At 43.6% G+C, this 22,466-nt stretch overlaps 1 protein-coding gene across 7 annotated transcripts in view; it reads left to right on the forward strand.

Moving 5' to 3' along the window:
• Nucleotides 1-22,466, forward strand: part of ELMO1 (engulfment and cell motility 1) — a 453,353-nt gene that overhangs the window by 224,825 nt on the left and 206,062 nt on the right. For all 7 annotated transcript variants that reach the window (XM_054019260.1, XM_054019259.1, XM_054019255.1 and 4 more), the window contains one exon: nt 14,439-14,547. In XM_054019260.1, coding sequence (XP_053875235.1) covers nt 14,439-14,547 — 109 coding nt within the window. The remainder of the gene's footprint in view (nt 1-14,438; nt 14,548-22,466) is intronic.

A 22,466-nucleotide genomic window follows, 5' to 3' on the forward strand; every position in this document is an offset into this window, starting at 1 on the left:
CTGTGATTCTCTTCTAGTGCTTCTGTTCTGGACGATGTACAGTTCGATGAATTCTTTGTATTTTTTCTTGACTGTGTTCAGTCAGATTCTGATGCGTCTTGCTGTTTCCCAGGGGTCAGATTGTGTCTGGTGGAGACAAATATAGCTCCATTGACCTTGAGTTTCAACTAGTTTTGCTGGTGATGGGACCTTAGTGTGGCTATTTGTGAGTTGGAACCATGTTTCTCGTATTTAGTAAAATCAAATGGGGAGGTATTGAGTCCATTATTGTCTGAAATCATGAATGTGTCCTTAAGTAAAGGCAAAATACCAGGTAACTCTGGCATCACTAAATTTTCCAGTTTCTTATCAGATTTTTAGCCTATGTAACATATAAATACTGTACTGGTCAAATTAGCTGATGATCTCCAATTTGAGATGGACAAAGGAAAGCTGTCCACATTGATTCATTTAGGTCTCTTGCCATCCTTTGATGCTGTTGACCACAAGGTGGTATTGATTTGACTAGCAGCTCTGGCTGGAGAGACTCGCAGTAGACTGAGATCACAGTGGATTCCATTTACTGTCTTTTAGATATTCTGTGATGTTATTCTGTCTTGTTTTCAATAATATATGTCTTGTTCTCAGACTCTCATGATGGCTTATGTCTGAAAGTAAAATAAATATTGTAAATATTGTAAATGGCAACTTTTTCAAATTTGTTACATGGATCCATTTAAAGATGAAGGATGAGATTGTCATCTGTTGTAAATGGACACGCCGCCATTGAAGTCACTGGACCTGTGCCAGTTCATAGCAGCTGAGGGTCTGACCACATGTGTATAATCAAAGTGCTGCTGGGTGCACCTTCCTCCCTTGAGACTATCTGGTGATTATTATTACTTACTTTATTTGTGACCTCTTTACTGCTCTGCCAAGAGTCAAAAGCAGCAGAAGAGCAAGGGAACGTGCTCATGTGTGGAACAGTTCAAATGCTCCAAATTCTCCAGGTTTTTTTTTATTTCAGCTATCCCTTTGTATTAGAATTAACCTCAATGAATTTTCTGTATCGGGGGTTCTCAGCCTTTTTTTTTCTGAGCCCCCCCCCATAATGTGCTATAAAAACTCCATGGCCCACCTGTGCCACAAAACTGTTTTTCTGCATATAAAAGCCAGGTCTAGCATTAGGGGGTAGCAAGCAGGGCAATTGCCTGGGGGCTGACTAGTGTTGCTAACTTTCTAATCACACAAAATGGAACATCCCTGCCCTGCCCCTGCCCTTCCCCTTTTCCAAGGCCCCGCTCCATCCCACCCTCCCTCTGTTGCTCACTCTTGCACACCCTCACTCACTTTCACTGGGCTGGGGCAAGGGGTTGGGGTGTGGAACAGGGTATGGGCTCTGGGCTGGGGGTGCATATTCTGGGGTGTGGCTGGGGATGAGGGGTTTGGGGTGAAGGATGGGATTCTGGGCTGGGGCAGGGGGTTGGGGTGCGGAGGGGCATGTGAGGGTTCTGGCTGCGGGTGGGGCCAGGGATGAGGGGGTTGGGTGTAGGAGGGGTAGGGTTACCATATTTCAACAAGCAAAAAAGAGGACGGGAGGAGCCCCGCCCTAGCCCCGCCCCTGCCCCTCCCACTTCCCGCCCCCCCAGAACCCCCAACCCTCCCCCCGTTCCTTGTCCCCTGACTGCCCCCTCCTGGGACCCCTGCCCCTAACTGCCCCCCGGGACTCCACTCCCTATCTAAGCCTCCTTGCCTCTTGTCCCCTGACTGCCCCAACCCTTATCCACACCCCCACCCCCAGACAGACCCCTGGGACTCCCACGCCCCATCCAACCACTCCCCACCCCCTGACAGCCCCCCCCAGAACTCCCAACCCATCTAAACCCCTCTGCTCCCTGTCCCCTGACTGCTCCGATCCCTCTCCACACTCCTGCCCCCTGACAGCCCCCCCAGAACTCCCAACCCATCTAAACCCCTCTGCTCCCTGTCCCCTGACTGCTCCGATCCCTCTCCCCACTCCTGCCCCCTGACAGCTCCCCCCCAGAACTCCCAGCCCCCTACCCCCCGCTCCTTGTCCCCTGACTGCCCCCTCCTGGGACCCCTGCTCCTAACTGCCCTCCAGAACCCCACCCCCTACCTAAGACTCCCTGTTCCTTGTCCCCTAACTGCCCCCTCCTAAGACCCCCCCCAACTGCCCCCCAGGACCCTACCCCCTACCTGACTGCCCAAAACTTTCTCCACTCCCCTCCAAAAGCCCCCACCCGTTTCTTGACTGCCCCCTCCAGAACCTTCCTGTCCCTTCTCCTGCCCCCCCTTACCCTGCTGCTCAGAACAGGGTGTTGGGCTCTGTGCCAGCCGGACACATGGCTGAGCTCCCCAGCACAACACAAAACCCGGTCCCTGGCCCTGCACAGGGCTGCCGGAGCGGGCTGCAGGAGGAGGAGCTGCCGGCCGGCTCAGAATGCAGGGAGGGGGGGGTGGGAGGAGGAAGCTGCTCCGGAGTCCAGCCCGGGACTTTCCTGCAGCCCTCCCAGCCGCTCGCTCTGCTCTGCCAGGGGAGGGGGAAATCCCGGACATTGTGAGTGCTTTACAAATTCCCCCCGGACGCTATTTTTAGCACACAAAAGGAGGACATGTCCGGGTAAATCCGGACGAATGGTAACCCTAAGGAGGGGGCTCTGGGCTGGGCCAGGGGTTCGGGGTGGGGGGGATGTGGGGTCCTGGAGGCATTTACCACAGCTCTGAGGAAGCAGATGCCAGGTCCCTGCAGCCTCTAGGCGGATGGGAGGCCAGGCGGCTCTGCGTGGTGTGTGCTGCATTTGCGACCACAAGTGCCACCCCTTGCATGCTCCCATTGGTCGCAGTTCCTGGCCAACAGGAGTTGCCAAGCTGGTATTTGGGGTGGTACTTAGGACCTGCAGGGACCTGGCAGCCACTTCCAGGAATTGCATGGAGCCCGGGGCCCCCGCTGTGCCACTGACAGGACTTTTAACGACCCCTTTTAGAGTCCGTTTTCAACCGGGCATTCCGGATGCCTGGCAACTCTAGGCCCCACACCACAGGGGACCCCATGAAGCTAAGCTGCTCTAGCTTCAGCTGGGGGCCCAGGTGATGGGGCGATGGGGCTTTGGCTTTCTGCCCTGGGCCCCAGTGAGTCTAATGCCAGCCCTGCTTGGCAGACCCCCTGAAACCTGCTCGCTGCCCCCAGGGGGCCTTGGACCCCTGGTTGAGAACTGTTGTTCTATATGTTAGTTCACAGGGCCCATCTGACCATGTCTCAGAGAATTGCTGGCCAGTCACCATTGGTAGTTTAAAAACTACTGACCAGGTGGGAGAGCAATAGCACAAACTGTTAGTCAATAGGATTATGTCCGGTAATCCAAAGGAGTAATATACTGCTATGACCTTATTTATGTATACGGTATACACTTTACTGGCAGGCAGTTTCTTCAGCTATTACTTTTCTTTTTTCATCTTTGAGCCTTCAAAAATTTTGGGGGAGGAGGAGGTGTCATTTCTGAGCCACAAAGATGCAGATGAACATTGCTGGCATTCTGTGAAGATCATTCATAACTTCAATGGGTTGAGTCACAGTCAGACTGTGTATTTTATAACCCATACATTTGTTGTATAGGAGGCTTCCTACACATCCTTCCACCAATTCACAAAAGTCTCCTTGTGCCTACTCATTACATCCTGATCAGAATGAGTTGTCCACCATATAATTTGAGCATTTTTGAAGTAAAATTCAATTTGATTCCTGTAATCCTTCCCCCCCCCCCCCCCAAAAAAAAATGAGTGGAAAGGGATATAATTTATTTCCATTTTGTTAAAGCTGATAAGAAAAGTGAGCTTTGTTGCATTTGTTTTTCTAATATATACAGCCTATTACCCAGGTCATTGATTCCAAACCTTTTTTATATTATTGCCTTCTCTCCTATTATTTTCTTTCTCCATTTTTTTTTGCCTGTTCTCTCTCTCCCCCACTCCTTGTCTTTCTTTTAATTTCTGTTCCTTTTTGTTTCTTACTCTTTTTTTCTGTTCTTTCACCCTTCTGACTCTTTTCACATCTTACACTCCTCCCCCTCAGTAGCTCTGTTTCCCCTCCTTGTTCCCTCACTTACCAGAAGGCTACATATTTCTGAGGGTTGGGAACAGCCATTTGTGTCTGCAGGATTGAGCTGATTTCTGTGGGAGCTGAGAACAGCTTGGGCTGATGGGCTGCTAATTAAACGTGTGGCCCAATACTTGGGAGCTGCCAGCTAAATTGAGTCGTGGTCCGAAGCTCACTGAAGTTGATGGGAGTATTTGGATCAGGTCCTTGGGGTGCCATAATGGTAGCATGGAAAGAAGATGGGTGGTTTTTGGGGGCCACCTGCTACTGTTTCTGCAGAGTTTTGCGATGTGTATGTGTTGTATATGGAGTCGTATAACTTTTATCACTCACTCTAATCCTGTCCTCCGCCCCGTGCACCCTCTTAACCCTCTAAGCTAGTCTGGTGCTATCTAGCAGCCCACCCAACAGGTGTGTAACACTGATTTAGGCCAGCAGTTCTCAAACTTCATTGCACCATGACCCCATTCTGACAACAAAAATTATGACATGACCCTGGGTGGGGAGGGAGGGGTGCGTATGGAACCGGAGTTGGAGCTCTGTTGCCCCAGGCAGATGGGGGTGGGGGCCCTTGACTGAAGCCTTGGGTTTCGGCTTCAACCTGGGCAGCAGGGCTCAGGCTTTGGCTTCAGCCCTGGGCCCCAGTGAGTCTAACGCTGGCCATGTCAACCCCATTAAAATAGGGTCATGACCCACTTTGGGGTCCTTACCCACAGTTTGAGAAGCGCTGATAGACATTTCTAATGCCCTTATCACAGCAATGGGGTGCAGGGGCTTGGAGTGTGGGAGGGGGCTGAGGCAGGGAGTTGGGGTGGGGTGGGGGTACAGGGTCTGGGCTGGGGCTGCAGGCTCTGTGGTGGGATTGGGGATGAGGAGTTTGGAGTGCAGTAGGTGGTTCCAGCCTAGCACCAAGGGATTTGGAGTGCAGGAGGGGGCTCAGGTCTGGGGCAAGGGGTTGGGGTGCGGGAGGGAGTGAAGGCTCTGCTTGTGTGTAGGCTCTGGGGCTCTGGGCTGTGGCAGAGGGGTTCAGGATGCAGGAGGGATCTCCAGGCTGGGGCAGGGAGTTGGGGTGCGGGGGGGGGGGTGAGGCTTCCAGCTGGGGGTGCGGTCTCTGGGGTGGGGCAGGGGATGAAGGGTTTGGGATGCAGGAGGGGGCTCTGGGTTGGGGAAGGAAGTTAGGGTGTGGGAGAGGGTGTGGGGTGCAGGCTCTGGGAGGGAGTTTTCATGCAAGAGGGGGCTCAGGGCTGAGGCAGGGGGTTGGGTTTCAGGTGGGGGTGTGGGCTCAGGGCTGGGGTAGGGAGTCGGGGTGTGGGAAGGGATGTGGGGTGCAGGCTGTGGGAGGGAGTTTGGGTGCGGGAGGGGGCTCTGGGCTGGGGCAGGGAGTTGGCATGCAGGAGCAGGTGCAGGCTCTGGGTGGCACTTACCTCAGGCAGCTCCCGGCACATCTGGCTCCTAGGCGGAAGGGCAGCCAGAGGGCTCTGCATGGTGCCCAGTCTGCAGGTGTCATGCTCGGGGTGAGGGCAGCATGCGGAGCCCCCGGGGCTGCCCCTATGCCTAGGAGCCGCACATGCCGGCTGCTTCCCAGGAGCCACACGGAGCCAGGTAGGGAGCCTGCCTGTGCTGCCAACCGGATTTTTAACTGCCCAGTCAATGGTGCTGACTGGAGCCACCAGGGTCCCTTTTCGACTGGGCATTCTGGTCAAAAACCGGACACCTGGCAACCCTATCTTCAACACTGGTGGAAGGAGGAAACTCTGGCTCCAGCTATTGTTTCAATGGCTCCAGGGGGAAAGAGGAGACACTGCATGGCGTTGCAAAGGCTCTCCTCCAACCACCAGTACCCTCAGTGCCTGCAGGAAGTGAAGAGAGGCACTGATCCTATTTTTCAAGGTGAAGTGGTGGTTGGACCTCCTGTTTATTGTGAAACTTTTCTTAGAGTGACTTGGTTTAGTTGGAGGGAAAAATCCCTGCTTCACTACAAAAGGAATTTACTATTCATGTACATTTGGCAGGAATAATGTGAAGGCAGCATCAAAGGTTCTGAAATTGTACTGCATGCCATTCTGTTGGCAGAAAGCAGAAAGGTTCTTTCAGTCTGGAATCATTCACTGTGCAGCACTGTCCATGTGGAACAATTACAGGTACATCCCAGATTAGCATCTAATATTGCAGTATTCGATTTTATTATACTGCGTATCCATTGCTCAATACTAAACAATATGAAGAAATTCATAATTTTCAGGCGCCAAACTGAACATTCCATACAAAACACAAGTATGGAGAAAACCCCCACTAAGTTACTAAGGTTGCAAGGTCAAGCACTCAAAAGGAAGGAAATACCAGATTTAAGGTATTCAAATATGATCAACTTTAATTTGGACCCCTGGTGCGCGTGCATTATGGTACAGTCTTCAGTTACATGATCACATATTATTTTTTCCACAGGACTGCTTCACATTGTCTCAAGGCTGCTTAACCATATTGGTGGTCCATGCCTTCCGTTTGACAGCTCTTCCTGTGAGCAGCAGACTACAGGACATCCCTCACACAACACCTCAGTTATCCACTTGGATATTCTGCACCCAACTTCCCTATGTGGCGTTCCATCACAGACTTACCACCCATGGCACTTAACTTGGTCCAGTAGTTTAACCTTAGCTTCCTTTCATTAAAGGCAAGATTTTTCAGCTGAGTTCCTTATATCAGAGAGATTATTTCCCGGAGGGCTGATCAGCCTTTCTCTGTTCCTGTCATTTGAATAAGAGGTCCCAAGTCCCCTGGCCTACCACTCTAAGCTTCTCCTTCCCTGGATGACAGATGGTGATCCAAATCCCTTTCCCTGGGAGTAGTAAGGTTTTTGTTTTGTCCTGCAAAGCTGTCCCCCGATCAGCTCCCCGCTCACCTAAGTTCCCTGTGTGGCAGCTGCCCAGCAGGCTATCAATTGCCTGCAGTTCAGCTGTCCCTCCCCCCACTGCCATGTGCTGCTCCTGTCCTCTGCCTTGGAGCTGCTCTTCAGAGCCTCCTCCTTGCTTTGAGGGGAGGGGGAGAGAAGAGGTGGTCTAATGTCAGGGTGTCCCCCTCCCCCCACTCCAGCACCCTGCTTACCCCATTTCCATAGAGCAGTGCGGGGACAAGACAGGGCTCAGGACAGAGGAAGCTTGCTGGCAGGAGCTGCTGTCTCAACTTGCTGATCTATTTTAAAAGGCAGTGTACTTAGAGTGGGGTCAGCAGTACTTAAAGGAGCAATGTGCATCTCTCTCTCTCTCACACGGTGTGTGTCTCTGTCTGCCATGCTGTCTCCCCTCCCTCCATTCGTGCTGCCTTGTAGAGTGTGAGGCTACATTAACAACACGTTAACCCTTGAGGGCTCAGCCAATTGCTAGTTCATAATTTAGCAGTAAGGCATTCCCTGGGAAATATCCCCCCCTCTGACTTCACCACCTCAACCAAGCTTCACAATCATCGTCGTTGTGTACCAGTATTAAATTGTTTGTTTAAAACTTATACTGTGTGTGTATGTGTGTGTGTGTGTGTATGTGTATGTGTATATGTATATGTATATAATATAGTCTTTTGTCTGTCTGGTGAAAAAAATTGCCCTGGAACCTAACCCCCCCATTTACATTCATTCTTATGGGGAAATTGGATTCGATTAACATCATTTCGCTTAAAGTCGCATTTTTCAGGAACATAACTGCAATGTTAAATGAGGAGTTACTGTACTTCCAGATTGCTTCTACGGGATCTGGTGAGGGTTATTATCTTAGCCACCATTTCCTTTTGATGTTTGCCTGTCACAAACTGCAAGAAAAGTAGGTCTTAGCTATATTATTGTACAACAAGTGTAGAGAAATATTCATTGTTGATAGTGCCATGATGCCTATCAAAGCATCTACATTGGGATTTATTATATTACTGTAGCTGTACTGGATCTTGTAGTCCTTCACTCTGTATCTCATTCCCAGTCATAATGAATCTCTGTGGTATTAGCAAACTTATAGCTCAGTGCAGGAATCTAAGAAATACCACCAACAATTGCTCTGAAGCAATATTCTTTGAGCCAATGTCATCCTTAATGTGTGGACTAGGGGACTGGCTAAATTTATTTCTTAAAATTGAAGGAAAATATTTGGCTGCCAATTTCTTCCTTCTGTATTTTGATGGCTGAAATCATGAAGGCAGTACCCATCTTTATAGCTTTGTTCTCAGTTACTAATAAAAAGTCAATTGAAAACATATAAACTGTTTGCCTTGTCTAGGTCAACGTTATGTTATGATCAGATATGAAAAATATTTCTCTGTCCAATACTGAGGGACCATATCGTGCTCCGATGGCATGATATTCAATGAAGGATCACCAAGGAATAATGTAAAGTTTCCAGCAACCGTTATTAAGTAAAACTTTTGTTTCCTGTTTGTTGCTGGAAACTTTACATTATACCTCGGTGATTTTGGCATGAGGCTTGAGTTTTTGCTATGTTATCCTCTGTAGTTGGGTGAGTGGCTGTTGGATGTCTAGCATTCTTGTTTACTGGAGAAGCATCCTGTCTCCCTCCCAGACAACTGCTGGATAAATGTCTGTCATTTCCAGCTTTGACCCTGTGGAAAGAAGCATCATTTAAACAATCAGTTTAGTTGACTTTGCTGTCTAAGTTTATCTGTAAGTGTAGACAATGGTCAACACCAGGTCAGATATATCAATTGCTGACAATTGATGACTGAAATGGTACCATTTGCGAATGTAAAGGAAGGCCTTCGTTTCTCTCTCTCACACACCTTGATTTTGTTTAGTAAGTATTTGGAAACTTTCCCCTCCATCCCACAGTAAAGATTGAAATTTAGGGTGGGGAAGCAGTATTTGCTGTGGCACAAATGAAATAACTTTGAAAAATACATTATAAAAGAGTAAGACAAACATTTGCAGCAACAATCTTCTCCAATTCCTGCCCCTTAATTAGCTATAGAATATTACTGGTGGGAATGCTAAAAAAAAAAGGGGGGGTAAATAACATTTACTTTCTTAAAAATTGTCTCCTCTTGCCCTTTCACATTTATTTAACCCATTCTTACTTTCTTATTTTTCAGTAACATCTTCAACTTGTTCCTCTTAGGATTTATTTTGTCTTCCTTTCTAGCTTTACTCCACTCTGCATAGCTATACTTTCCCCCTTTTACTTTATTTGTTGTTTCTTCGTAGTTCTCTTTTCTTTCCTCTGAGCACTTCCTAGTCTCTTCTCTCATGTTGTTTCTTCTGCTTGCTCTCCCCTGTAGTTTTTCTTCCTTTTCCTTGGCCTCTTTCTCTTTATATCTTTTTACCTTTTTCTCCACCCTGGATCCTTTTTAATATGTGAGCACTGCACGTAGCTGTTGTCTTAACTTTCCTCACAGTGCCTCAGTGTAGGGGTGGTGATCTCTGAACAATAGCTGATCTCATTTCCCAGTTATGGTTTAAATACTTAAAACAGTGGTGGGTTAGGTTTGGAGTTCCAGCCTGTGCTCTAAATTTCATAACTTGTGTTTTGTTAAACCAGATAATGTTTTACTAAATATCTTTGTAGTAATTATGAGGCTGTAAACAAATTCAGTCTCCTTGGAGCAGTTAAAAGACTGGTCAGAAAACTACCTTGGTCCAGTGAAAAATTTTCAGAACTTTACTGAAATGTTCTTATACAAGAAAAGATGAAGCCATTATGTGTATACCATACATTGTTACCATAATGGGGGGCTGGCAATAGAAGGAAATGAAGGAGAGAACTGATTGAGCAGTATGCAGCACTCCCACAATTTGGAGTAGGGACTGTCTTTTCGTTAAATGTGTATACAGCACCTAGAATTGTGGAGGACCAAATCCTTGATTGGGGCCTCTAGGTGCTATCACAATGCAAATAATAAACATCAGAAAACACTGAGGGAGGTAGTACCATGCCAGGAAAGGAGAGAGCGGCCAGGTAGTTCGTGGCTGAGATGAAGCCAAGAGGAGTTATATCTTAACTGTGGATTCCCATTTGAATAAGGATTATGTGGGTTTGGTGACACCTTGGCTGTTAATTTTTCTTAGAGGAACAAATAAACAGATAGAATCATGCATCAAGCTAAGTTATAAAATCGAATACAAAGGTGGATGAGTATTTTTGGTCTAGATTTGTATTTACTTCCTAGATATGTTTCTCTCCCTGCTAGTGTTTTTGAGCAACTTGCTAAAGAAACCTGTTTGCCCACTGACTATTTCTGTCCCCTTCACAACCAGAGAGCTTAGGGAAACAAAGATAAAACAAAGATACTGCCTTTGTCAGCAGTATTTTATTCATGTTTTATTTTGCATCAGGATATGGTATTCCTAAGTTATGAAAAGTGTATTACAGATATACTAATGAATGTTTTAAATCTATGTTTTAAATCTATTGCCAAGATTAGGAATTATTTCTCCTGGGTTGTTTATAAAAGCTGGTTTTTACGGTAGTTGTGGCTTATTAAAGATCAGTATCTGTAACTGTAGAATGTACATCCACATGTTTAACTGCAGCTATGCCTTTTCCATTTTCCTTGCTTGCAGAATTCTTACTATGTGTCATGTCTTCTTTGTTCTGCACAGAAAATGTGAAAATATGGATGCTTGAATGGAAGGAGAAAGAGGAGCATTCTGAAGCTGCTTTACATATTGATTACTCAAATTGCCATTTAATTTGGTGCATAGTAGTACACAGTGCCTCAACTATTTCTCAGCCATTCTTATTGATTGCAGTAATTCTGCTTTAACATTATATGAAGATACAGTTTTACCATTAAATATTTATGCACTCATGAAATGTTAACACATTGGGTTAATGTGAAATTCAACAAAATGTGTTTGCCAGAAGCAGTGATATTGCTAAAACTAGTGCCTTTTCCCCCTCCACTTTCATTTTTCTCTCTGCATTGATTTTATTACCCACTTTCCTTAGCTGTATCTAAATCTGTGTCAAAACAGCCCCTCGCTCCAGTATGCAGATTTTCTTTTTTATTATGAGAGAGAAAAATAAAACAAGTGATTTCAATAATGTGAAATGAAGCATTGCATTTGGCTTGTATCATTCTATCCTATCTCCAGCACTTGGGTCTGGTAGCAGCAGGGGCAGCTCCAGGCACCAGCGCACCAAGCGTGTGCCTGGGGCGGCAAGCTGCGGGGGGCAGCCTGCCGGTTGCCATGAGGGTGGCAGTCAGGCTGCCTTTGGCGGCATGCCTGCGAGAGGTCCACCGGTCCCATGGCTTCGGCGGCAATTCAGTGGTGGGTACGCCGAAGACGTGGGACCGGCGGACGTCCCAGTGGCATGCCGCCAAATCCGCATTACCAGCGGACTTCCCAGAAGGCGTGCCGCCAAAGGCTACCTCACTGCCATGCTTGGGGCGGCAAAATACATAGAGCCACCCCTGGGTAGCAGATCACTTTTTCCTATGAGAAGGGCTCTAAAACAGGATGACTTATCCAGAATGCATAGTGGAGAGATGTTCACTTGTTCCTGAAGGGTGGCTTCAGGAATGTAAAACAAAAATTGTAGAGGTGTTTCTTTGATTTGGTACAGCTGTTATTCAGGTATTGCACTGAATAATTAGGTATGGTTTCATCCTAAACTTCTAGCAGAAAAAAGAACTCCTCTAGCAGAGCATTGAACTACTCAGAGGCCTTTCTCCTCACATACCATTGATGCTGTTCGAGATCAGTTAGGGCACATCAGCTAAGAGACTAAATATTAGGAGGCAGGTGGCAGGACATACTAGTGATTCTTTAACCCATCTATTAAATACCACCTTTGTGGAAGAGTCCTATAGGATTTAATAGGGATAAAACCATTACGATTCAATAGGAATTGTTGTAAGAACCTATAGAATGAAATCTTTTCTGTTAGGGTGTGGGTTGATTGGTTTTAAGCAATCATATAGATTTCTATGGCAGGGATTATTATTTTCTATCAAATTCTACAGCATTTGGGTGTTTTTGTTTTGTTTTTAACTCATCGCCATAGAAAACATTTTCTGTTACATTCCATAAGACTTTCCAATAAGGGCAAGGTGATAGGTGCTTCAGAAATACCTAAGATAGCAAGGTGAAATCCTGGTTCCATTCAAATCAATGGAACTTTTACCATTAACTTTAATGGGGCCAAGATTTCATCCCTTGAGAGTTGAATGTGTTTCCCTCCACTTGTCTGACAAAGCCTGAATCTGTTGATCTTTGGAGGACAGTTCAGAACCCATTTTCCCCTCTCTTCCTGTGGGAAGATTTCTGAAGTAAAGGGATTGCTTTTGTATTTAATTTTTTGTGGAATGTCTTTTCCCGGTTAATATAAATTGATTGATTTGAGACTTGCTGATTAGGCACATCTTATTGCAGAGGCTCTCCGCAGTTAAGGTTGCATTCTGAAATGTCCTTAAAATGGAGCATAACTCTCCCCCCCCGTGTATATGGTAGCCTTTTGTTGTTCTTCAAGTGATGGTCCCTACTGTATTTCACTGAGGGTTTATGCATGTACGCCATGCATCTGGAGCCAGAGAATTTGAAAGTAGTAGTGTCTGTTGGTCCATGCATGCACCCTTGCTTCAGCTCATGGTTTCGTCTGAGGTGATAATGGGCAGGGCAGTCCAATTGCGTCTCCTATTCCTTCTCACCATTGTATGGTGTTCAATGAGGTAGTGTGGAGAAATGGTTATTGGAAGCTTGGTATTATACCCTATACATTACATCTGATGGTGACATGTAAGGGATGAGTTACGGTTGTGGTCTATGGTGTATGTTTTTTGTGTTAGTGGTAAGATATGTGTCTATTGATAGAAGTTGTGTTCTGTGACGTGGCTTAACTTTTCAATTCTTGCTTTTGTGATTCCGTTATGTCTGCCAGCCTTAACGGCTTTACAATGATTTTTTTTTTAAATGTACAAATAAATATTGTTTCTAAGATTTATTTCTTAATTAACTGTTTTAACAGTGTTCAATACTGAACCCATTCTTGGCCCTCCACCTCAAAATCCCCAGTTGTTCCATGTCTGAAAAATAAGATAGTGTTATGTTTGTTATTTTGTCCTAAACTTCTGCCTTTCAGTCTTTTTAAAAGTATGGATTTGGTTTGCCTCGCAGCTATGGGATTAAGCCATTTTGAATTCTCCTATGCCATCTTAAAAAAAGGTTTTCCAGGTAAGGGTACGGTGGGGAAGCAAGCTGGAAAAAAGAAATCTCACCAAATAGAGAGCAGTATCTGAACACCTGTTTCTTAAGTAAATTGAGAGATCATCTGAGGTACTATGTTACTTACGAAAAGTCTGCTTTGGAGTATAATTTCCTCCGGCCATGCAGTAGCTATTTAGGACCTGTGCGTTGGTTCTTTTTTAAAAGCTGGTACGAGAGTTTGTTATCACAAGCCCAGTTCTTAGTGGAAACCTGTTTTGAATTAATTTTTGTTTTCTTTCATTTTCAGGCCCTATTTGTCCTGCTTTTGTTGCAGTCAAAATGAGAAATGAGTCGTTCCCAGTTTATGCAAAATCTGTTGTATTCTCATAAATAATATTCTATTCTCTATACAATGATATTTTTAGACCATCTGTAATGGTTGGGATGGCGCTGTCCAAAATAAGAGTTACATAACTTCACAAAGTGCAGAATTTATTTAAAAAAAAAAATTGTGTTCCACGGCTTTTGCACTGTCGTGTAGCAGATGCCCAAAAGACTTGTAGAGCTTGGTTGCGCTACATTTGTAGCCTTTATAGTGAACTGTTCCTGAATAATTTACTGAAATCTAACCTGCATTATAGATACAATAAGCACATCTTCATACCCTATTATTTTCATATGACTTAAATAGGCTTTATGGGTATAGGCCTTTATGGACCCAGAACCCAAGTGTAAATCTTATTCTTATTTTTAATAGTTCTATTTATTTTTTAAAAAATCTAATTTCCTTTCACAGCACACACAAAATTAAATGTAAAAATGATCAGCTCCTTTGCCACTGGTTTCTATTCCGATTTCTGCATGTACAGCTGGAACCAGAGCAACAATGTTCTATTGGAATGACAGTGCTTCAGAAATGGGCGTGTTTGAACATGGGGCACCATTGGCTGTGTTTAGCTCAGCAGCAGTAAAATGGATCAGAACATATCTTCCTTTCTTTCCACAGATTTCCCCCAAAATAATCTTGATGTTATTTATTTTTCTAATATCTAGGGCGAAAATCCTGAGTTTATGAGAACAAAGTGACTTTGTGATTTAAATTACTAAGACAATCAGATGTTCACTGTATATGCTGAGCATAGAGGACATTACTTCAACACACATGTTGTCCAAATAAATCAACTTCCATTTTTATTTCCACTTCAGATTGTCTTGGAAAACAGCAGCCGAGAAGACAAACATGAATGTCCCTTTGGCCGCAGTAGCATCGAGCTGACAAAGATGCTGTGTGAAATCCTGAAAGTAGGAGAACTACGTAAGTCTAACCTGTTTATTTAACCAAACGTTTCAGTTTAAGATGGAGATCTGTGTGAGTCTTTTCATTGTTGTCCCCAAACTATTTTTCTGGTGGTGACGCATGGGTCCCCAGTAGTCTCAGAGTGGATTGAATGCTACATACGTTTGATTCAGTAGAAGCGTTTGCCATTGTGATCTTGTTTTGTATATGCTTATACATTGGGTATTGTACCAATTGCAACTTGCTGTATTAATTCCAGTGTTTTTTGGCAAATTGTGTGCATTACTGAGTGTGGGTGTAATATGGGAAATGGGCATCCTGACTGTAAATCTTTTCAGACATTTAACCAGGCTGTTGTTAGTGCATTAGGGTTATTATACTAGCTATCTGTTGGTGTTATGATTCAGTAGGTGGCATAGTCCCCTCAAAGTCCATACTGAACCGGTGCCCCCAGCAAGATACTTCCAGAACCCTGTGCCGCTGGAGGGTACTGTCTTTTGGTTGAGAGATAATATCAAGATCCTGGCTACTTGTGGTCACTGAAAGATCCTCTGACTTTTGCATGATTATGGTGGTAACTCCAGTGTTCTAGGGCAATTCTAACTTGGGTAATTACATTCTTCCTATTTAAATTTTCTCTTCAGTTGAATAAAATACTATATTCTTGACATGCTGTTGTTAATTGTACAGGGTTGCTATGTGCTGCTGGACAGTTGTCAGCTTTTATCCAGAGATAGATACATTTTGGGGGTGATGTTCAGGTTCCCCACATAAAAGATTCAATATTGCAGCCCTTACTTAGGTTGCTGAATGCTTTCTCATGTGAGCAGTTCCACTGATTTAACGAGGCTACACATGTACATTTGCACAAGTATGCAGGGCCGGATTTCCAGTTAGGCACAGTAGGCATGTGCCTAGGGGTGCTGGCATTCTAGGGGTGACTAAAAGTTAAAAGTGGGTTAAAAGTTTCATTTTTTACGGAAAACACAAAGGTCAGCTGTAGGCAGGGGGGTGTGTGTGTGTGTGTGTGTGTGCTGAAGATGCTGTACCTAGGGGCTCGTAAGGTGTAAACCTGCAAGTAAACCCATAGTTTGTAAATACATTACAGTATTTAAAGTTCTACATAAATGTCAGCTATTACATACATCATTTACTATAATAGTGCACTGTAGAATAACAAAATTACAGTAGAAAGTTAATGATATAATTTCAAGCAGTTTACAATTAGTTTTGAGTACTATACCTATATAGTTTTTCTCTGTGTTTACATTTATCATTTTCATTTCTTAATTAGTATAGTGTAGCAATGTATGACTCAGTGCATTGTGTATCATTTCGGTTACAAATCAGTATTATTATCGTTCCTGTCTTTGCCAACAGACATTGCCACAAGTTCCATTTCCATACAGCCCAAGTTGGCAGCACAACTTTGCCATTGAATTTCTACCGCACACATTCTTTTTCTACATTTTCTATGCTAATGAAGTCTTTCCTTTCCTCTTGCCCCCGAGCCCACTGCGGCAGTGTGCAACAAAACTGAGGAAGTCAGAAAAGCGAGAGCTAATGGTTATAAGTGTTACTTTGGTGGTTGTTCCCACAGGCTCTGCAACATAAATCAGAAGTTCAATTTAAAAAGTATGATTTGGCTGATACTTCATCTAATGCTTTTAAGAGCAGGATGCGAAGAGAAAGGTGAAATTCTTCCCTGTGCAGAGACTAGCCTTGTGCTGGCCCATCACTTAAAGCCTTCAAAATAGCTGCTTAGACTGTATGCATCCAAGATAATAACATAGTATCAGTTTTGAAGTCCAGCATTAAAAACCCCCACTGAACAGTAGAAAAGGATTAGTAAATGAATAGTTCAGACTACAGACTGTTATAGAACAACTGTAATAAGACTGAAGAGACATGACAATTATAGTTGGATATGCTGTCATGGGTGTCTCCCGCCCGAATAATCTTACTGCCACTGGCTAGGATATAAGACTGAAGAGTTTCATATGTGCAACTGCTGGCTTGTATGAAGTCTCTGCTGCTAAATTTTTTTGGGGGGAAATAATACGTTTTGATGATTTTCCATGATTTATATCCTGGTTTCTCCCCACTCAGTTGTTTGCCAGTGCACAATAACATCAGTAATCATTAGTATAGCTCCTTCAAATGGTGATGTCACCATTCCACGTCAATCTTTTTAGCACCCTGTTTGAAGAGGTGCATTACAACAGAAAGATTGTGAGGTTGGTTTGTTTGTTTCCATTCACTTAAAAGTATTTTTTAATAAAAATGAATAAATAAAGAATTTTGTGTTAATTCTGAGGAGGTTTTTAAAAAACCTAATACATATTTGGTAGCGCGTTTTGGAGGAAGGATTCAGGGAAGGCAGGGAAAGAGAGCAGTAAGAGATACAAACCTGGGAAAAGTGGGCAATATGAGGTGTCAGGGATAGAATGTTTGGGGCAGAGAAGCAAAGGTTAAGAGAGTCTGGGTGGGCAGCAGGGAGTTGGCTTCTAATTAGAATGGGCACCATCTTGTATGGTACCATTCATTTCAGGGACTTGTAACTTCCGGAAGCTTTCACCTTTTGAGTTCAAAATTTTTCAATGTCTGGTCTTTGGGGGGCCAGAATGAGTAAGCTTTTGTTTTGTTTTGGTTTTTTAAAAAAAGTTTATTGTCAGTCCTATTTGAGCATGAAGATAAAGGAGGGGAAAATATATTTTTGGCATCTTAAAAAAAACCCTATCACCTTTGTGGAGGAGCTGTACCACTAGAGACAGAAAGTTAATGTTTACCTAGAGTTGGGGGGTGGAGTCAAGCTATTGGGCAGGAGAGGGGAAAAGGATGGTCAGGTGATACGGGGGGGGGGAATCTATGGCCCCTCACTTTGAATGGCGCTCTGCAGTGCCTGCTGATCTATCCGTCTATTCTGTTGGTCACATTAGTATATCTAGTACCTCCCAGCAATAACAATTAAACAGCAAATCCTATCATCTTTTTTGAGAAGCTGTACAGCTTAAGTGTGTGTTTACCTAGAAATAGCTCTTGCTGACGGGGAATTCCTTTTAATATCCTAGTGAAATTTGGTTTTGCTTTGATCAAGTTACAACTTGTTGAAAACTATATTCTGCACAGAGTGTATTTTGCACAGGGGTTCTTTTGTAAGTGTGTACGTTATGTAGCCAAGGTTTAGTATTAAAAAGCATTAGGCCGGTTCTTCAGTTGGTGTGTATTGCTTCTATGAAGCTACACTCATTCACACCAGCTGTGGATCTGGCCCATTGTGTAGTTAAATACTGCCTCGTAATGCATGCACATGGGTAAGGTTGAACATGCTGTGACAGTTCTTGACTTTTGAGTATCTAACTGTGCAGTCTTAGTGTTTTTAATATGGTTGTTTATGTGAAATTACAATTATAAGGTCATTTACAAAGCCATAATGAAATATAGTATCTTATAACATTAACTGAAAAACAAACAAACTCTAAAACAACATATGCAGTTGTATATGTCAGAGCCTATGTGGTTAGCAGCCAAGTACCACTTTTGGTTTATTATGTTGAGAAGTACAAACTAGAACTGACATTTAGGAGAACATGTACGGAAACTTTCCTTTTCAATTGAAAATAGAGGCTGTGTTGCTGATCTGTAGTCTTAAAATCAGCAGTTACCGTCTAGGGCAAGGGTTGTCTCACAGTTAATGTTTTGTGTTTCAAAATGTGCATTCAGGCTGCAACTGTTTCTTCTTTAGAAATTCAGAGCTAGCCATTATTGTATTGGAACGCAGGATTTTTTTTTACAGTTTCTAAAGTGTATCATTTAAAAGGCACGAAGAATTATTTTCTGCTCCTGAAATATTAAATGGTAGAAACTTTCTTTAAAATGCAAAGTTGATAAATCATTCTTCATAAATAATGGACAGCCTAGCAGCTTTTTTGACTCTGATTATTTTCTGTTTGCTCCACTGTATTAAATATGTGAGTCCCATGGACTTTTTTAAAGCACCCCACTCTTCCAAGCAGAGTTTTGAGGAGAAGGCTAAGTGCATACGTTGCGTTTGGCTTTTGGATCTGAATTTTTATTTGGTCTCATTCTCAAAGTGACTGACAACTTGTGAAATTAGGTTCCAGTTCATCAAAGCACTTAAGCATATGCTTAAATCCAAATCCCAAATCAATGAAGCATAAGAACATGCTTTAAAATTCTGCGTATGCTAAGTGCTTTGCTAAATCAGGTCCTCCAAAACAGGGTAGCTGAAATATTAAGAGAACGAGATTGGTATCTGTCTGTCCCTCTTACCCATTGGCCTCAGTGTGTCCTGAATAGGGACTGGGGCTGTGATACAAGAGGATATTTCACATTAGTTACTAGTCTTATATTACAGCTGTTGTTGTGGGAAAGTTTAGGTTAAGAGAGAGGTTTTGCAGTTGGACCTGAACCTGATAAGGCCTGCAGTAACTTTGATTTCCTCAGTAAGGGAGTTTCGTACCCTTGGGATAGCTCTGTCTTATGGTACCATGTGTGTTCTATCAAGTTACCCTGGAAAGAGAGAGATGAGGTGGGCAAATCAATTGAAGGTCTTATCTAACCAAGATTCTCTCTCCCTCCCTCCCCCCCACACACGAGGTTCTGTGCATTGTGGGGTGCCATCATACAGTAGCACCCCTAAATCTGCTGTGATAATCCTGCTCACGTTCCATGAGTCACTCGTGACACACCCATAGTAGCGGATTTGCCGACATTGTTGTGGTCCACATTACATGCATACATCATCCCAAATAGACTTAACTGAGAAGGCAGGAAGGGCAGACAGAACACTGAAATCCCCACTCCTTCCCCACCAGCCATGGGGTCTTGGGCACCCTCTCTCACCCCCTTTCCTTCCATCTTAGATACAAGTAACATGTGACCAAATATGAATTGAACCTGAAATGTCTTTTTGCTGCATTCTGATTCCCAATGCCATAGCATAGGCCGGTAACCCCGCAAGACCTGTCCTGCTTTGTGTTTGTTCAGCACCTGGCACAATGGGTTCCAATCCCGAGTAAGCCTTTTGGTACTACCACAATACACAGTATAACAAGGAAGGCCCAGAAGTGTTGCGGGGTACATCATAGACTTTAAGGCCAGAAGGGACCATCGTGCCAATGTAGTCACATTCTGCACATTGCAGGCCACAGAACTTCACCCCCCATTCCTGTAATAGACCCCTAACTTCTGGATGAGTTACTGATGTCCTGAAATCATGATTTAAAGACTTTAAATTACAGAGAATCCACCACTTACTCTAGTGACCCAGGCCCCATGCTGCAGAGGAAAGCAAACTGCTCCTCCCCGGGGGACTTTGCCAGTCGGACCTGGGGGAAGCATGCCTGCAAATTACTGTGACAATGGAAGCACAAGTGTCATTGGCATCTCACTAATCTTGCATGGATTCCTGTGGTAGAGATCCTGTGATTTTAGTTACTTGCTTCTTCTATTGAAGGACCCAACCTCTGAAATATAAACTGGGTATAGTTAAAACCCTGTTTTTGAAGGCTTTGGGGGATACTACAAAAATGTGTAAAACTGAGGTTGAGAAAAGTGGGAGTCCTGAAGAAAGCTTAACCTTCAGTAATGAAGCTTCATGAGGGAGACTGTTGGGCACTTCAGATAGAAAAACAGATCTGGATGTAGTGAAATTTGTTGGAGATATGGGGTTTGCAAAATTCTGTAACAAGAATGTTATGTTAAGCATTTTGTACAACATGTCTCTGCTTTGATCCGCTTTACAAACATTCGATAACTTTTTCATCACCAAACCCAATTTTAGCAGGTAATTGGTGGTATCCCCAACTTTATTGAGGCAGTCAGGTTAAATGACTTGCTTATTGCCACAGAGGAAATTGATGTCAGAGTTGGGATGAAAACTGAGCAATTCTTTGTTTGCTATCCTGTGCTCAGACCACTAGACCATAGCCCCTTCTCTTGCATCATTAATTACTACTAGTATTTATTTTTTATACAAAATTGCTTCACCCTTTTCAATGCTTGTTGCTGGTTTTCCACATTTCAGTTGAAACTTGATATTAAACACAGTGCAACTGCCATGTTGACACTCACAAGAAGACACCAGACTCGTACATGAGTCTTTGTACAAATGAAAACTAAGGATTGCAGTGGTATATATTATGAAGGCAGTTTTTGTGCTGACTTTTCTCATTATTGGTACCAGATTTACATTCTAATGCCATTTATAAGCCTACCTTCTATGTGTGAGTAATTCTGTAGTAAGTCATGCCAGGCTTAGAGTAGTTTTTGAGTAAGTGGCAATAAGAGACAGATGTTGAACTCAATGTTTCCATTTAATTGTTTTGATGGGTGGCAGTTAGGGTCTATTGAACAGATCTGCACTTAAATTTTACTACAAACCACCTGGGTTTATATCACTCATGCTGTATATCATCCTAGAGCTTGTGTTAAATATACAACTTTCTCATTGATATGATTTTTGTGTGTTTTTGTTTTTGTTTTTTTAATTGCAGTGAATTCCATTCAGTCGTGCATTAGTGCTAATCTTGATCATTTTACAGGGTTGTTTTTTCTTGACTTTTTTTTTTTTTAAGTGCCAGTATATTATTGTGACATTACCCAGTGTGCATTCTGGACTGATGAACAGCTATGTGCTCTGAGTTCTCCAACCTGGAGTGCTTTTTACACTGCTTTGCTGTCAGCTCACATTCTCCCAGCTCTACTGCAACAGTGCTACAGCCAGTCACACATGAATTACACTGCAGGAGCAACACCAGCAAATTCCAAGTCCCAGACTTTCCCCCAGAAATGTGCATCTTGTACTGCCCAGCTCTCTCCTGGACAATACAAGCGCTCATGAAGTCTGTCATTTTATTAGTACAAAATGATATGCACAAATCCTGTTATCCCAAAAGGAGCTTCCCAAACACTTCAATCCAAACAAACTATCTATATAAAAAACATAAAACAAGCTTGTTCATTGCAAAAGGTAGATTTTAAGTGATTACACGTAATGAGGCATAGAAGTCAGAATTGGTTACAAGAAAATAAAAGTAAATTGCAACTAACTCCTAACTTAACAAGCTAGAGTGAATTTAAAGGAAAAGTCTCTCTCACTACATGTCTTTTAGCAGTCTTACTGACTTTTAGTCAGGATCCCTTCCCCAGTCCGCAACTGTTGCCTTTCTTCTTCAGGTGTTGTGGATGCCGTGGGTAGAGAGAGAGGCAGAATCCTGCAGCCATCTCCTCTCTCCTCTTTACAGATCTTTCTCTTGTTTAAGAATCATCTCAAATTGAAGGGGGGAGGGATAGCTCAGTGGTTTGAGCGTTGGCCTGCTAAACCCAGGGTTGTGAGTCCAATCCTTGAGGGGGCCATTTACGGATCTGGAGTAAAAATCCATCTGGGGATTGGTCCTGCTTTGAGCAGGGTGTTGGACTAGATGACCTCCTGAGGTCCCTCCCAACCCTGATATTCTATGATTCTATGAAATTCAGGAGACAGAAAGTCTGTGTGGATGGGAACTCTTTGTTTCTTTGTCAAGATGTAGATTTTCTCCCACATCCTCTTTCCTACCAAAGAATGCCACTTAACCAGGTGATGCTCCATTTGATTTTGCTAACACCTGGCTGAAGTGTTGGCTAGCCTTTTGTTCCTGGGGAACTGGTTTTGGCTGCTCCCCCCAGACTCGGAATATATCTAGTAATACCATACAGAGGAATCCTACAGCTTTACTTGCAATGTTGCCACACACATTTTACCTGGGAAATAATGATCAGCAAATTATGAGTTTTCAAATGATACCTCACAAAGCATACTTTGTACAAAATTTATCATAGTCCTATAAAAGGGGTGAACATAGGGGTACAGACTGTCACAATTTTAATACCCGTTTGATTTGGAGTTGATACCGTTAGTATACAGGCTTTTGGCT

This window comes from Malaclemys terrapin, chromosome 2 (genome assembly GCF_027887155.1).
Source record: "Malaclemys terrapin pileata isolate rMalTer1 chromosome 2, rMalTer1.hap1, whole genome shotgun sequence".
Taxonomy (NCBI): domain Eukaryota; kingdom Metazoa; phylum Chordata; order Testudines; family Emydidae; genus Malaclemys; species Malaclemys terrapin.